At 29.8% G+C, this 17,321-nt stretch overlaps 1 protein-coding gene across 1 annotated transcript; it reads right to left on the reverse strand.

The window, feature by feature from the left end:
- Window positions 1-4,608: 4,608 nt before the first annotated feature.
- On the reverse strand, window positions 4,609-9,044 carry LOC145066350 (RNI-like superfamily protein). Its single transcript, XM_079013580.1, has 8 exons — window positions 8,203-9,044; window positions 7,076-7,201; window positions 6,880-6,984; window positions 6,123-6,516; window positions 5,870-5,999; window positions 5,461-5,755; window positions 5,064-5,315; window positions 4,609-4,963 (listed from the first exon to the last, which is right to left on the reverse strand). Exons 1-8 carry the CDS (start codon window positions 8,875-8,877, stop codon window positions 4,913-4,915), a joined length of 2,028 nt encoding a protein of 675 aa, XP_078869706.1. The 5' UTR covers window positions 8,878-9,044; the 3' UTR covers window positions 4,609-4,912.
- Window positions 9,045-17,321: the final 8,277 nt, after the last annotated feature.

Consider the following 17,321-nt stretch of genomic DNA (forward strand, 5'->3'; position numbering starts at 1 on the left):
AAAACTTTCAAAACGGGAAAGAAAACATCAAAATCTAACAACGACACTAATACATTCTAAAAGAATAATGTTGCTTAGAACACTTTCAATTTTGTGGTCCGTTCTTCAAGCATCAACTTCTATGAAAACAAAACCAAATTGTAGTTTAGATTTCAATAATGCATTAGCAAATGAAAAATAAAAAACTAAATTCTTTTGGAAAAATATGTGGACTTGTGAATTGCACTAAAACCAATAACCAAGAATTGTAGAACATGCATAAATCATTGAGAAAATATTCATGCTCCATTCCAACAGAATTATAATTCATGATTCCATTCCAACAGAATTGGAATTTATGATTCAATTCCAAAAGAATTGGAATCGCACCAATATCATACATTGAATCATCTACATAAACAAATTGATTTTTATCATATAAGAAGAAGTAAATTTGATATGAAAATAGTGACAAACTACCTTCACTTTGTACTTTACATATAAGAAGAAGGTCATTGACACAGCCTCTTTTACACTATACCTATTTGCAACTACAGTTACACTTACAGATCGCCACTGGCTTAAACCCTCCCCTAAACCTCTACAGAAATAAAACCCTATAAATCAAGACCGGTACAATTTATGTTAAAAAAGTCTCATTTACATTGAATCGACTGGAATAATCAATTCACGCACACAGATACAAGCATATACCTGAATTTTGAGTGATAGAAGAATCGGCATAGAAAACGGACAAGGAGGGCAGGAGCGGAGTGACGATGAAGCCAGGACCACCGCCGCCGATGAGAGGAAGCAAACAATGATGATTTTGAATTTGAGGAAACGCTTCCTCCACCGATTGATATCATTGCCGACAAACTCCTCACTGTGTAGAATTGTTGAACAGAATGGGATTTTCAAGCGTATCTCGACCTTTTTCCTCATCTGCTCCTAATTACTCATGTCTTCAACGAACGCCTTCTTTCTTTCTCTGGATCGAGATCCTCTGGTGTATCGACAATAGAGAAATTGATGGTTGAGATAGGTTATGGCGGTGGTAGAGCATTGCCGGTTGATAGTGATGCACCGATAGCTGGGGGTTGTCGGATGTGCCCTTCAACCTCGACAGTAATGGTGTTGGGATCGAATAGGTGGTGGCTTTAAAAAGCCGACGATTGATTGAGAAAATCTAGGTAGCTGAAGTCAATGGTTACCATAATTATAGGATATTATTTGTGGAAACTAATTATCAAATTACCTATTTACCCTTATTTATTTATTTAATTATTTATTTTTATTTTAAATTTTTATTGGTCCACATTTATGCATACAATAACACAATAATTACTTTGAATACCTGAACCTAGCCCTCTCTCTCTCTCTCTCTCTCTCTCTATATATATATATATATATATATATATATATATATTATATTTAACTTGACTCTGTAATATTATATTCAAATTAACAATTTAAGTATTTTATAGAAATTGTTCCAAAATTATATCTTAAAAATGATAATGGTTTACATCCAACAATATATTAAAACTAATAAATTAAGTATAATATGTTAAAAGTTCAAAAAAAATCACTTAATAAGTAGAAGTAAAGATATTATTTTAATATTGAAATTTAGTTTATATATGATTACACTTTAGATTTGATATTTATTTAACCTTATTAACCAACTTATAATTATTATTAGAAAGAAATTGAAAAGTCATGGGAGTTTCAAATGAATGTGGTGAAAGAAAAAAATGCTTCCTTATAATATAGTATGATATATATATATATATATATATATATATATATATATATATATATATATATATCATACTATATTATAAGGAAGCATTTTTTTCTTTCACCACATTCATTTGAAACTCCCATGACTTTTCAATTTCTTTCTAATAATAATTATAAGTTGGTTAATAAGGTTAAATAAATATCAAATCTAAAGTGTAATCATATATAAACTAAATTTCAATATTAAAATAATATCTTTACTTCTACTTATTAAGTGATTTTTTTTGAACTTTTAACATATTATACTTAATTTATTAGTTTTAATATATTGTTGGATGTAAACCATTATCATTTTTAAGATATAATTTTGGAACAATTTCTATAAAATACTTAAATTGTTAATTTGAATATAATATTACAGAGTCAAGTTAAATATAAATTTTAGTTTAACTTAAACAACCCAAACAATATTTTGTAAATAGTTAAAAGTGATTAATTATAGTGTTTTTCTAATAGTGATTATAAGTTGGTTAATAAGGTTAAATAAATATCAAACCTACAGTGTAATCATAAATATACTAAATTTTAATTTTAAAATAATATATTTACTTCTACTTATAAAGTTATGTTTTTAACTTTTAACATATTATACTTAATTTATTAGATTTAATATGTTGTTGTATGTAAACAATTATCAATTTAAAGCTATAACTTTTGAACAGTTTGGGCAAAATACTTAAATTGTTATTTTAAATATAACAGTACAATGTCAACTTAAATATAAATTTTAGTTCCACTTAAAAACCCAATGAATATTTTTTAAATAGTTAAAAGTGATAAATTGTAGTGATAAATGAGAAAACTAAATTGTAATCTCAATTTAACTAAAATATTTCCTAAATATATTTTAATGATTGTTAAAAGTTTTCAAATAAGTAACTTAAAATAACTTACAATAATAATAGTTAAAAATAATTCTATATAAATGATTATATTGTTACATCTAAAATCAAAAAACAATGTTTGATGTTTTAAATAACTATAATGATAAAAATTAGACCATTAAGCAAATAAATTTTAAAAATTAATTAATAATAACAACAACTATAAATAACATTAAACCATGTATTATATTTAATTTTATTCATGTGTAACTTGCGGGTAGAAGTTATTCAAACGATTGAGATTATACAGTTATAATATATATATATATATATATATATATATATATATATATATATATATATATATATATATTATCATATAATTCAAAATAATCAATACATTATATCAATTTAGTATACGAATTATTATATCAAATTTAACAACAACGTTGTTGCTATATTTTAAAAAAAAAAAACATATATTTATAAAGACTTCAACTATATATATGTTTCTGCGCAACGCACGGGCATTCACCTAGTGTGTGTGTGTGTGTATATATATATATATATATATATATATATATATATATATATATATATATAAGGCTAGCATTTATAGAATTGATTTCTATTATATATGCATAAAACATATAACTAGTTATATTCTATAGTTATCTTTTTTTATATAAATCACATTTATATATAAATAAACTCTAACTAGTTTAATGAGATATAAATATAACTTATAAATAATCTTATTTTATGATATATGTCGTAAATTGTTATTTCTCCAATAAATATTATTTTCACAAATAATATATTTCCATTTAGTAAAATATTATTTTCGTAAAATAATAAGTTTCTAATTAAATACAAGTGTTGATTATATTTGTTAATATTCAAAATTACTCTAATAAATAATCAATTAGTGGTAACATGTTATAATGTGTGACCATATATAATCATATTTTATTAGCAATATCATTCTATAATGACTCTTGGGCATACAAGATCTTTCAATGAATTAAGAAAGTACCAATGCCCGTTAAATCCGTAATATTTTGCTTCCCTTTGATGATTTTTTTTTCAATTAAACTTCATAAACTCTCCACCGTGGTGTAATAAAATAAAGAAAATCATTGGATGTTCTGCTGGGAAAGAAAAAACATTGACATTAATTTTGAGCAATCACGTAATATATTCAAAATTATCAACAAAACCATGCAATTAATTTCAAATAATTACATAGTATATTCAAAATTATCAACAACAAAACCAACGAATGATTACCAAATCGACATCCAATGTTGACTTTAGTCATGATCGCACGAAGTTGCCATGTACCCATGCCAAACAGTTGTGATTGAGGGTGCCCACTTTAAGGTTTTCTGTAATTGTGTGTGTTGAATATGAGTGGGGTTTCTTGTCGGAAAGAATAATCGTTATTTTGCCTTCTTAAATGTTCCAGGTTATAAAAATGACTCTTGCACTCTCTTAAAAGAAAAAGACTACAATACCCATGTGTGCCTTGCACGTGGGGTGTTTCAACGGAGACTTTAATAGCTACAAGACAACAACCAAAAAAAAAAACTAAGAGTGCAACAAGTTTTAAAATGAAGGATGACCCGAGTTAAAAATATAGAGTAAGAAACTACGCGTGAAAGTTATCTCACACTATAGGGACCATTCATTTAATTTACTCTAAATTTTATGTTTGAATGTGCTTGGGAGACTTGCACTGAATCAATCTATATTCAACTGATATGAATTGCAACTCATGAACATTTGTAGACACTTTAAGAGTTCAAAGTGCATTTACGCTATGGCCTTTGTGCCTTCTCAACAAAAAGTTGATATGTAACACTCCACTCACTTCAACTATCCCTTTATTGCTTGTTCTAAGACCACAACTCCCAACAATATTATTGCATATGATTCTTTTGATGAATTTGATAGATTAACAACAACTGGAACACCCCACTTTGTCAACGGACTATAATAACATCAATACTCACATCATTTACATTACCACATATCAACTTCCAAACCAAGTTGTCTCTAATACAAATCATTAAAAGTCAAATACAAAGTTAATACAAGTCTCTTAACCTTGTAGGAATCAAAACTACATTTGTACAATCCGTCCGCATGGAAAACAACCACGATTTTCCATCATCATACAGAAATCCAAACCATTTCTAGGCAGTTATCTTTTATGCATACCACTTCTTGTTGATCCACACCATATTTTATTCTAGTAAAACTCATACACACTAGATATAAAATGGAAATGGAAATTACGCCTATTCAATGTCTTCTGCTTGTAGTTTCCAACATTTTGGATCCAATTCAGCCTGCAAGACACAATTCACAAAGAAAAAAAACTCCATTATTTTCATATAATCTTGATTTTACTTTTTTTTTGTTAAACATGACTTATTCATAAAGATATACCTGAAAGACTTTATCTCTCCAATGAAAAACACAACCACGAGCTTCTAAGTGTTCAAGAACTAATCGTGGTAGCAGACTTCTAAAAGATGATTGAAGCTTCACTTTCATTAGGCCTCCACATCCAAACAATGCAGCTGCAAGTCCAACTGGAGTCAAACCTTCCATGTGAAGAATTGTCATACTCTGCAAACATCCTAAGCTAGCTAGGTATAACAGCCCTACATCTGTCACTGAGCTATACGACAAATTTATCTGACAAAAAAAACATCAAAACCAATAAGTACATCAAATATGCAACAAAAATCATACATTATTCATATTAGGCAAAATGTGCCTCATACATATTGTATGTATGCAGACTGTGTCTAGGGTTTAAGGTTTAGGGTTTAGGGTTTACCTGTCTGAGGTTATGTGAAAACTGAGCAAGTGGAATCATCCCGGAGTCATTCACATTGTGGCATTTCTTGATGTCTAGCTTTATGATTTGCTTGCATCTAATTGCAATGGCTTTGAGCCCTAAAGATGTGATACGAGGGCATCCTCGGGATTCAAGTGTGTTTAACTTTGAACAATTTGACAATGAGATCAATGAGCTATCAGTGATGTTTTCACAATAAGAAATGTTGATGATTTCAAGGGAAGGGCAACCATGAGCAATAGAAGAAATCCCCCTATCTGTGATTTCAATTGATCTAAACAACAAAAAAAAAACATAGTCACAAGTTAGGTGTTGTTTCTTTTTTACTTAATGGGGATAAATGATAACAAGACTTGTAAAATATAAATGAGTGTTTCTTTTTGCAAACCTGTATAAATCGAGCTCTTTAAGTTTTGGGCATCCATTTCCAATAGAAATAAGCCCTTCATCACTTATATTCATACATATTCCAAGCTTTAAGACAGAGAGTTGAGAACATTTTGAGATAAACTTTAGGCCTACACAAACAAAGAAACACCATTTACCATTTCCATTTTTGTATGTTTCATGAAAATTGCAACATTTACAATTTTGTGCATTGCCATGGATACAAAATCCGATATGAAGATGAAAAACCATACCTTCATCATCAACATCGTTATCTGTAAGGTCAAGCTCCTCAAGAAAATGACAATTTTGCCCTATCAAAAAGAAAGCTTCAAAGGGAACAAGTGTACACGACTCCATCTTCAAAGAAACAAGGGACCCACAAGATTTTGTCACATGGGCAATTGAAATTTGAGTAATCTTTCTACAACATGTGATGTCTAACTTTTTTAAATCCGTGTGTTTCTTCACAATTGATGAAAGCCCATCATCTGTAACACCCGAGCATTTACTTAAGCTTAGCTCCTTAAGCGATACACACCAATTTCCAATGCCTTTGAGACCCGAACATGTAACTTGGCATCCATCTAAGCGGATTGATTGCAATTGAGAAAGCTTTTGTAGACTTTCAGAAAGTGAAAGAGTTACCTGAATTACATCATGTGTTATGAATTTTCTTTAGTTTATAGTTTTTCTTAATGCGGAAATAGTACTAAATAAAGAGATTCAAGAAAATAAGGCTCTCCCATTAAGTGATTAACTCCAAATTTTACAAATTTGCCCTTCCATGTCCCAAGTATGTTGTCATTTTCTCAAATATTTCACTTGACACATAGTTTAATACAAGTGTTGATATTCTTGTAGACCAAATTTTACATTTATCTCAATAATCAGTTTTCTTGTGGCAACTTCTTACTTACTTCATTAAATCTGATTAATGTAACTTTAAATAATCAGAAATTGGATAATCATTTGATTAAAGGTAAAAATAAAAAAGAATATAGGACTTACTAGTGGCCCATATGACATGTTAAGATTCTGGAGACAATTGGCTCTGTTTGTTAATGAAGAAATTCCCACATGTGTGACATTATCACAATACGACATATTCAACATCTGTCAAGAGTATAATTATGAATTAGTTTCTTAAATGATTTATACAAAAAGAAAAAAAAAAACATTCAGTCTTTTTCTTGAGAATGGATACCTTGAGTGACTTCCACCCTTGTTTGAGGGATACAAGGCTTTCATCATTGATTCCACAACATCCTTCCAAAATCAAATCTTCAAGAAATTCCAACTTTAAAAGTGAAGGTAAGCATTTCTCCGAGATCTATAAAAGATTAATATGAAAAAGAAAGAATGAGAAAACAATATTGTATTAAAGTAACACAAATCATTATAAAAGAATATATGCAAAAAAAATTATTCTTTCAGCAACCCATGAGCTGGCCCACACTGCTCTGCTCCAAGAGCATCATGTAAGATGTAAATCAGATACATAATGGCCCACAAAGAACCAACTTTGTGACCCATAATCACAAGTTATCATTTTCCACTTTGTGGGTCCCATATCAATTTTTTAGAACATGGGACCCACAGATGCATTGTCGTTTCTTGTCACGCATCATAAAACAAAATGCAATTTCAATTCAAGACACGTTCTTGATCGGACAAAAATCTATTCTATTATAAGTAATATAGACAACAATAGTGACATGACCATGAAAAAAAACATTTTCTTATTTTCATCATTAAAGTAACAAAACATAGCATGTGAACATATACCGGTCTATGTCACATCATTTATTGGTTTATGTCAATGTTTTAACATAACATCAACACATTTAATACGGTTTTGTTTATTCACATAGAAATAAAATCTTAAACGTTTTAATAAGCTAATAGCTCGTGATTTCCCCTCAATTAGAACAAGAGTTGTTCTCTCTATCCCAATATATGTCCAAATAAGACTTTTAAAAATTCAAACCTGTATTTTCCAATTTTAAGTTTGACATACATTTTCTTAGTCTTCATAATACACTATTTCTATACTTTCATAGTTTTCATCAATTTTGAAGTTGGAAAGCAAATGATATGACTCAAAAACCACAAGTAAAGAAACCAATTGACAAGATAAAAACAAAGGGTGAAAGCAACTACAAATAGAAAGAAAAAAAAAACTACTATCAAATACTTCACAAAGTGCATGAATTAGAGGAAAGATAACAAGCATATCAAATAATCAAAACAAGTTATAACACAATAACACGAAAAATAAACAATTAGCCAAAATTATTACCAAAAATGGAAAAGAGGAGAACTGTTGTATACCAGCAAGTGAGAAAGGTCCAAGCTTCTAATCTTCTTACACTTGACACCAATCAAAGCAACCCCTAAATCACTAACACCCAAACACCATTTCAAGCTCAAAACCCTTAAATTCGAACACCCAACTGCAATACACCCAATTCCAATATCAGTCAACGACTTGCACCTAGTCAAACTCAACCTCTCCAAACTCCGGCAACTAGCAACAGCTGCAGCTGCAGTGTCATTCAAATGTACGCCATTTGAAAGATCGATATCCACCAAATTAACAGACTTTGAAACCAAATACGAGAGCCCCACTTGTGTAAAGAACCTAGACCTAGAAAGATCGATGGATTTCAAGGCTTTTCCGCAAGAATTCGCTATGTATGACAAACAACCATCAGTGATTCGAGGGCAGAGGGAAAGATCGAGATGGGTAACAAATGGGTATCGTTTTAGAAGTTTTTTTAATTGATCATGACGATGATCATTAGAGGTACGAGGGAAGGGTTTTAACGTTTTCCGATGGCGAGATTCAATTGAGTAGAATGATTTTGAGACTAAAGAGAATGATTTTCGATCAAATGGGTTTGGTGTGAGGTAGTCTAAGATTGAAAAAACGATTTCTTCTGAGAGAAAATCAAAAGGGTTGATCTTGGTTTCAGTATCTTCCTGGATACATTTTTGCTTCTTCATTTTCAGCTCTAGAAAAAATTGAAAGAAAATTTGGTATGATTAAACAAAGAAATGGGATTTTCGAAATATATATAGAAAGAAAGTTGTTAGATGAATTTAAAGAAGGTGAAGATGCTCTTTGAAGTAACCGTTTAACAGGAAATAGGCTGGTTTGGTTATTGGGGCAGTTGATAACTAAGTGAAGGTTGAAGATGAACAATGGAGTTATCGGTGTAATTACAATCTTGCCCTTTTTCCTTCATACCTAAATCAAATTGATTGGTTGATTTTCGTATCTGTGAAGACTTTATTGCCCCTAAAGGAAGCCACCTGTTACCATTTCTTATGGTTCATCATGTTGTTTACTTATTTTCAAAAAAATAATATATTTATATTTAAGAGTATTTATTCAATACTTGAAATCCGAATTTTTAATATAAAAGTGATCTTTCATGCGGAAAGATAAAAAAAATAATAATAAAATAAAAAAAAAGTTCAGAAAGTAATGTTTAAGAAAAACTCTTTTTTTATAAATGATAATAATAATTTGTAATAAAACAAATAACAAATTTAGATATGATGAAATCATATTAGTCGAGCTACATATAATTATTATTACATATATAATGTTTAATTATTATTACATATATAATGTTTTACTTGTTAGATATGTAGGAGACTATTTAAATTAAGTGTATATTATTATTATTAAATTCGGATATATTATATGAATTAGTTAAAAATTATTGATGAATAAATCTTATCAATAAGTGAAGATAAAAAAAAACATTGTGGGTTAGTTTACTTAAACTATTTTAAATCTCTAATATTTTTCATATTTTGTTATATATGTGTTTATATAAACACGTGATGAGAAACAAATATAAGATAGGAATTACACACAAAATTTTGTTTGCCTTTTAATGAGAAATTTAAGAGAATTAAAATTAATTGGAAAACAATCTTGTTCATCATATCCAAATAAATCAATAAATAAAAACAGATATAATCTTCGTTCTTCTTGTTTAAGTTTATTTTAATTAGATTCAATGTGATTGATCCAAAATTTATGTTTTTATGTTTTAAATCTAGTTATAAAAATATCTAACATTACTAAGTTAATGTAATTATAAAAATTAAAAGATATGTTAATATTTTTCTCACTAGCCATTAAATTTAGAAGCAAAAAAAAAAAAAAAGATAAACTTTCGTTGATGATTTTCTTTTATCTTTTTCCCTTAAGCGTACCTACCTTTTAATATTCCAGATAATTGACTTGAGGGTAATAAGGTCATTTGACGAGAAAGTATAACAGCCGTACGCGCAAGGACAGAAAGCGACGGCAATAGTTGACGGGGTTATTTTGGGAAACACAAAAATCGCTATCGAAACTTAGGTGAGTTTTATTCGGTGGAGCAAATATGTGAGGAAGGTACGTTTGTCCTAATTTCCGGATGGTACTATCACTTTGACTAATTGACATTAATATGCTTCATGTTTTCATTATGCGTCATCTTTACCCCACAACTTTACCCAACTTTTTCTTTTTGGTACTTCTTTTATTGTAAATTTATTCCCATGATCTATTTGTCCCACTTAGAGGCTATTATATTTATTTCGTCCACAAAAATAAGTTACCTTATTATAATTTAGCCTTTTTTAAAACACTAAAAGTAGCTCATTAATAAGATATTTCAAAGTAACTTATAAGTTAAAAATTAATTTTCAAACTAATTTGCCTTAACATAAGATAAGGCTAGTAATTATATATTCAAACACCATCTCACATGATTCATTTGTTTTCCAAATCAATATGTAGAAGATCACATCTCATACATAATCATCTTTTTCATCTATTTAAGACCCAATACACGTTCTTTACCTAGTTCCAAATCATCCCCAAATTGACTTGTTTTTCAACAAATTTTATATGAAAATTACTCATAGGTCAACTACATTGAATTTCTATCAAATTTGTTTACGCATCTAACGTTATAACCTCATTTGAGCTCTTTTTACATGTTGTTACGACCATCATGGTCTCCAACAATTTTGTTTGTTTTTTCTCTTTTGAAATAATACAATTTATTTATATAACCAGTTTAGTACAGCAATAAGAACGCATTGGAAAAACCATATTAAAATGTACTTCAAAATCAGATTTAATAGGATCTAGTCAATTAACCAAGAGCATCCAACCATAGGATGCTTAGAACCTTTACTTCAAGTTGTAGGATTCCTTTGATGTATACGATTATAGTTTAAACACGTCACCTTTATTTATATCCACACATAGGAGACGAGAATTCGTCTAGACTTCCAATCACCAAAAAAACATTCACCACCTTCTTGTGTTCTTCCTTTCCCATCGATCACACCAAGGGTGAAAAGAGGCAGCACAAATAAAGGAGAAATGGAGGAAGCAATTTAAGGTTTTTTGTATTGAATGTGTTAGAGTTTGGGGTCTTAAGAATATCTATATACCTGGATATTTCTTGGATCGTGATTGCAATCACTTTCCAAAATCTGTGATTTAGACCTTATAGCTTGGGGTATCACGAAATTAGATTTTGGATAATCCAATGAATTTCAATTTAGAAGTTAGGTCACTTCAAAATTAGAAACACTGAATATACCTTGTTGTTTTTGTGTTCTAGAGATATATAATGAATCAATATATAATTTTGTGTATGAAAGTTCCAACCCTTTTTCTGGAGCCAAAAATGGAAGTTGCATCCTTTTGGTGCCAAAAACGTTGGTTATTAAGACAAAACCAACTCATGACATCATCATGATATCACTAAAGGTTTTGGCAGGAAAATGCATGGCAGTAGTCATACTCGACATAGGCGCTGCCTCTAGACCCCGCCAAGGGGCTGCAGACAGTTGGAACCCTACACCTAGGGGTGCTGCCCCTAGGCCCACGTATTTCCGAGTTCACAATTATCACACCGAGTGTGCACCCCACACCTCTAAGCTCAGTTAGTAAATGAAGTCCGGTCTATCTCATTATTAATAATAATTACACCAAAATATATTGATAAGACTAAAATCACCAACATTGTTATCATAAAGTTATTGTCTTTTATTTACATTAGTAATACTAATGGTTGGCTTTTTGTAAAGACTTTCAAGCCATTAACTTAATGAGCATATAACCTTTAATTCCTTATCTTAATTAACTAATTGTGTCTAATTAATAAACTATTTTATATTAATAACTAATAAATTTATTAAATTTTCTTTTATTTTATAAATAATAAATAATCATTTATTTTTAGTGCTTTAATCAAAAAGTTATAATTTCATGTATAATTAACAGTGTAGTACTTTTTTATTTTTTTTACGTTAACAAACCTTTATTTTTGCAATGAACAAAAATATCAACTATACAAACAATACTATGGGTTGTTTGGAATTTTTTATTTAAAACAATTTATGTTTTTTATAAAAATATGTATTAGCTTATACAGTATTAAAACGAAGTTTTATGAAAAACTTTTGAATCGACTTATGTGGTATCAAAACATAATAAATTGATAAGTTTTTTTTTAGTATTTGACATATTCTATTTATATGTGTAAAATAACAAAAGATGACTTTTTCAAAATTTTAATATAATTTATCCTTTGTTATTTATAATACTATTTTTTATAGAAAATTAATATCAATAACATTAAATTATATTTGTTTTCAACTTTCTTTGTCATTTATAATTCTGTTTTTATAGCATTAAATTATATTTGTTTTGCAACTTTGATTACGTTTATAAGATTATTTAGAAATAAATTATTATAAATAAATGCTAGCCACATATTAACACCCTATAACAGATGTACTATATTTTCATAGTAGTCTATATAATGTTCTGATAGTCATGAATTGAAACATACATTATTCTAATTACCAAGATAGATATAATGGTCGATTTTACATATGTTTTGATAAAAGCATAAACCTATACAAATTAACGAAAATAAAATTGAGAGAGTTGAAGACAAGATAGAAGAGGAATATAGAGCGTGTTCGGCAAAATTAGCTGGTAGCGGGTAGCTTGTGGCTTGTAGCATTTTGTTAAACGCTGCATGAAGTAACATTTGGATTTGGAGCGTTTTGTTTTACAGCGGTGACAAACTACAAATAAATCATTTTTTCATAAGTTAACTCCATCTAACTGTTAACTTATTAGCTTATAAGCTAATAAGTAATAAACATTTTTTTTCCAAACACCCCCTAAATGAAATCCAACTATGCATATTCAATAAACTGATTCAAATAGTTTTTTTTACCAATTTTATCACATTGGTTCTACATGGTTTTTGAGGAAATCATCCGTTTTCATCTGATCTAAAAATTGACATAAAATTGATCATTGTTGAACTGCTCTCGTCCCTGGTTTCCGGTACAACCAGTCCGACTGGCCGGTTCGAACCGGTTTTAAAAAGATTGCCCCTAAGTGTATGAGATTGAGAATTAGTCATTGTCCTAACTATATATAAATGTTTATAAACGCTAAGCTTATCACAAATCATTATCCACTTATTCACATAAAAATAACATCAACCACTTCTATTAACTCTAATCAGCGAATACGAATTACTACATATTTTAACAATAAGTATTTGCATTAGCTTTGTACTTGACTGGCAGTAGTGTGCAAAGGAAAACATGAAGGACTTAATATGTAAGAATGGGTTACATTATAGAGATTCTAGTGATAAGTTAGGTACGCGTTAGCCCTAGAATAAAATCATATAGAAGGTGCTAATATTCAAAGACAAAGAATCCAGAAGGGGTGGGGGAATTATTAAAATTAAAATATTTTGCCCGAAACGATTTTGATCTTATAAGATCTGAGAAAAAAATATTCAATATAAAATACTATTTCAAATAAAAACATGTTTACACTTCACATGCTTAATTATTGGATATATACGATGATTACATGACATTTTTTAAATGAAAATTAATAACTTAATATTAATTCAGTACATTTCTTTTGGTATAGAATAATGTATTGATTAAATGAGCATAAATTTTATGTTTTTTTTTTCAATATCGATCAGTATTAATCATTGAAAATTATCAACATCGTTAATTTTTATATTATATAATAGTTAATTTTATACATATTATTCTACATGTATATCTTAAAACAGAATTTTAACCAAAGTTTGTGCAAATATTGCAAAAAGGTTAATATACTTTATTTTGAGTTAGCTACAATTTCAAAATTGATGTGTGTAGGACTTCATTATTTTTACAAAAATGCTTAGATTCCAGGAAGACGTCGACTTAACAGATTATCTGACGGAAACACTCGTTAGATCTAGTTAGAGTTCCTCGGCGAATCGTCTCTTTCTTAATGAAATATCTGTCTAGCCCTTATCTTGCTAACGACGCCCTTCTTATCTACGAAATTGACCCTTCCTTTCCTTCCCCAGCTTTGAGTGAAGTTCCTTCCATCAACAGTTAAGTCATTAGTACCAGAGCCTATTCTTTCAATTGTGCAATCAGTTCTTCCACTTTGCTCAATAGCCGGAGATGAAATAGCGAAGGTTACGTTCACATTTCTAAGCGCGGTTCTTCCTCCATCAGACCAGGCATAATCTCAACAGGAGAGAGCCAAGCAAGGTTGACGAGAGCAGCGGATGATTTCACAATTACCCAAACTCGAGCAAGGATTGACGGATGGAAGGCCAGGTTTCTCTCTTTTGGTGGTAAGCCCACTCTCTTAAAATCAGTCCTTTCCCCTATTCCTATACATACCTTGGCAGTGCGGTCTCCCCCGGATTTCTAAGATGAAAAGTGTTATGGCTAATTTATTATGGGATTCCAATGGTGAGCACAGGCACCACTGGATTGCTTGGGACAACATTTGTAAATCCATAAAGGAGGGTGGGTTGGTAATTAGAATCGGATAGGATAGATGGATGGATCTATCTTTCTATTTATATATATATATATATATATATATATATATATATATATATATATATATTACTAAAAAAAAGGATTTTTCTAGTGAAGTAGCGTAGCAAGAAGCCCCAAATCCTTGATTTGGCCAGGAAAGACTGCACTGCTTTGGGCCCAGGAAGCGAAGGGAATGAGCTCGGCTGCTTCTCCTCCAAACTTCCTTTTTTCCGTGCCCGTTCCACATGCGCTTCGCGCGCCATTGGCGCTTTGCTCTCCTCTTATTCTTCATTGGATGGTTCGGATGGACTTCGCCATTCTTTCCCAACTAAAATAGAAAAGGCTGTATCACATCGAGATGTCGATTCGTTTTCCGCCCCCAATGAGATGGGGAATTTAGATCGTGTGAACCATATAATTTGATTGTGTTCTATTTTCATTTTTTATTTATTACTATGTCAGAAAGCATATATCAAGCTCGTTGAAGTGCTTAATTTCTAACAACACCTAGAAAAATGGTTATGTAAACTTAAATAAACAAATAGAATTATATTGGATTCACATCAATATTTGAATCTACTCTAATAATATAATAAAATGTATGAAAAAGAAAACTCTAATGCAATAAACTTTAATTACTTAAAAGAACAAAATTGAAAAGTATTAGTGATTATTTTATAATATGAACCCTTAATTATACAAAAGAAATAAGGATTTTGAAAAATATATTGTTTTTAATTCATTTAATATGATTGAGAAAGGGGGAAGGCCGTACTTATGGGTGGGGGTACCAAGTACCAACCTTACCCTGATAAGAACGGAATTGAAATTTTGAACAGCAGAGCAAAGCCCAAACCAAAGACAAAAAAGGGAGATAAGGTTCTGGTGGGGAAGGTCACTACTCTCAGTCTCCCACTTTCAACCAATAATACACACACAACACCACAAATATTTGCTACTGGTGTTCTTCCTGTTCCTTTCAAAATCTTTGTAAATTGATAGGAATATTTAAAGACATTAAAAGTTAAAAACTAACCAATTAATTTGTCTCAAATTAAATTATGACAACTTTATTCTTTCTCCTTTTCCTGGTACGTTTTTCCTCCAGTTACATTTGGAATACTTTTGCTAAAAATGTAGACTCCAAACAAACCGAACATTTAGTAAACCGTTTATAAATTCTCATAAAATTTGTTTATATGATTTATTTAATAAATGAACGAATATAAATAAAAAATTGTGTTAGTTTAGTTAAGCAAACAAAAACGAATAATTGTCTCATTCTTGAACTTGGTTCGTTATGTTTGTACCTTTCTGTTCATATTTATGATCTTTTTTTTTACAGGCGGTTATTATATACATTATATATATTATTTTAAATCAGTGAAAGGGAAAGCGGAGTTTATAAATTATAAGAATGATTTATGTTTTACAACTTCTAAATTTTGTGAAAATATCGAAAGTACCATTGTTAAGTACAATCAGCATATCATAAATATTGACGTTCAATTAGGAGTCTTCTATGACCTTCACGCCCTATCCATAAATTCTCATTTGAACTTTGAACAAACTTTGTGTTCTTATCTTTAAATTTGTTATTTGTTGAATAAGTCTTCATGACATGAGTCTATGTTGCTACTCTTCACACAAAACGAAAACTTTTTTTTTTCTACACAATAGTTGTAAAATAATAATATATATATATATATATATATATATATATATATATATATATATATATATATATATATATATATATATATGACAGAATTTCATATATGCCCTTCCTAAACATCTAAATATCGTATTTGCCCGACCTAAACTTTAAATATCGTATTTGCTCTTCTTATTGTATTTTAATATCATATATACCCAAATCTATTTATTTTGATGATTTTTATTGATTTATAATCATTTTTACCATTTTAGAATCAATAAAACTAAATAAACAACTAAATGGACGATAATACCCTTCCACGTTTAATTCACAGGAGGTTTAATTCCGACGATGTTTTATGGTGTCTTCCTGTAGTCATCTTTCTCACAATTGTTGTATTCTTTGCGATCGATTCAATCTCCTCAAGCATTACTTGTAGATAAACACAACAGGGTCTGAAAAATGATATATTAATTAGCCACAACATAGCAGGGGGCGTTTGAAATCACCATGGTCACGTAGGAAAAGAAAACATGCACTCACTCCTCAACAGTGGAGAAATCTGTTCACACCAGAAGGAAAACTTCCAGATGGTGTTAAAATTATGAAAAAATTCGCAGTGGACTATGCATGTTCCTATTCCTTGCTTAAATTTTAGATTTCACAGCATTGCATTTCAATTTAGTACTTAATTTCTCATAATTGATTTGTTGGGAGTGGATGCAAGTATCAGGTCAGAAGTTTGGCCTTTCCTACTTGGAGCGTAAGTATAATATCTCCTATCTAAGTTTTGTTATACAATTATTTCTCTTTTCATTTCCAAACTTTCTGTTCTTTTTTTACATCTTCAGTATGTCGGGGAGATCAATTAGTTATTGCATTTCTGGCATGCAAT

This window comes from Lactuca serriola, chromosome 8, assembly GCF_051521515.1.
Source record: "Lactuca serriola cultivar US96UC23 chromosome 8, Lser_US96UC23_V15, whole genome shotgun sequence".
In the NCBI taxonomy this organism is placed as follows: Eukaryota; Viridiplantae; Streptophyta; class Magnoliopsida; order Asterales; family Asteraceae; genus Lactuca; species Lactuca serriola.

Coding starts and splice junctions, on each gene's coding strand:
- LOC145066350 (XM_079013580.1), bottom strand. CDS start 8,877: ATGAAGAAGCAAAAATGTATCCAGGAAGATACTGAAACCAAGATCAAC. Junction 5,756..5,869: donor AAAGAGCTCGATTTATACAG/GTTTGCAAAAAG, acceptor TTTGTTGTTTAG/ATCAATTGAAATCACAGATA. Junction 4,964..5,063: donor GGAGAGATAAAGTCTTTCAG/GTATATCTTTAT, acceptor TGTGTCTTGCAG/GCTGAATTGGATCCAAAATG.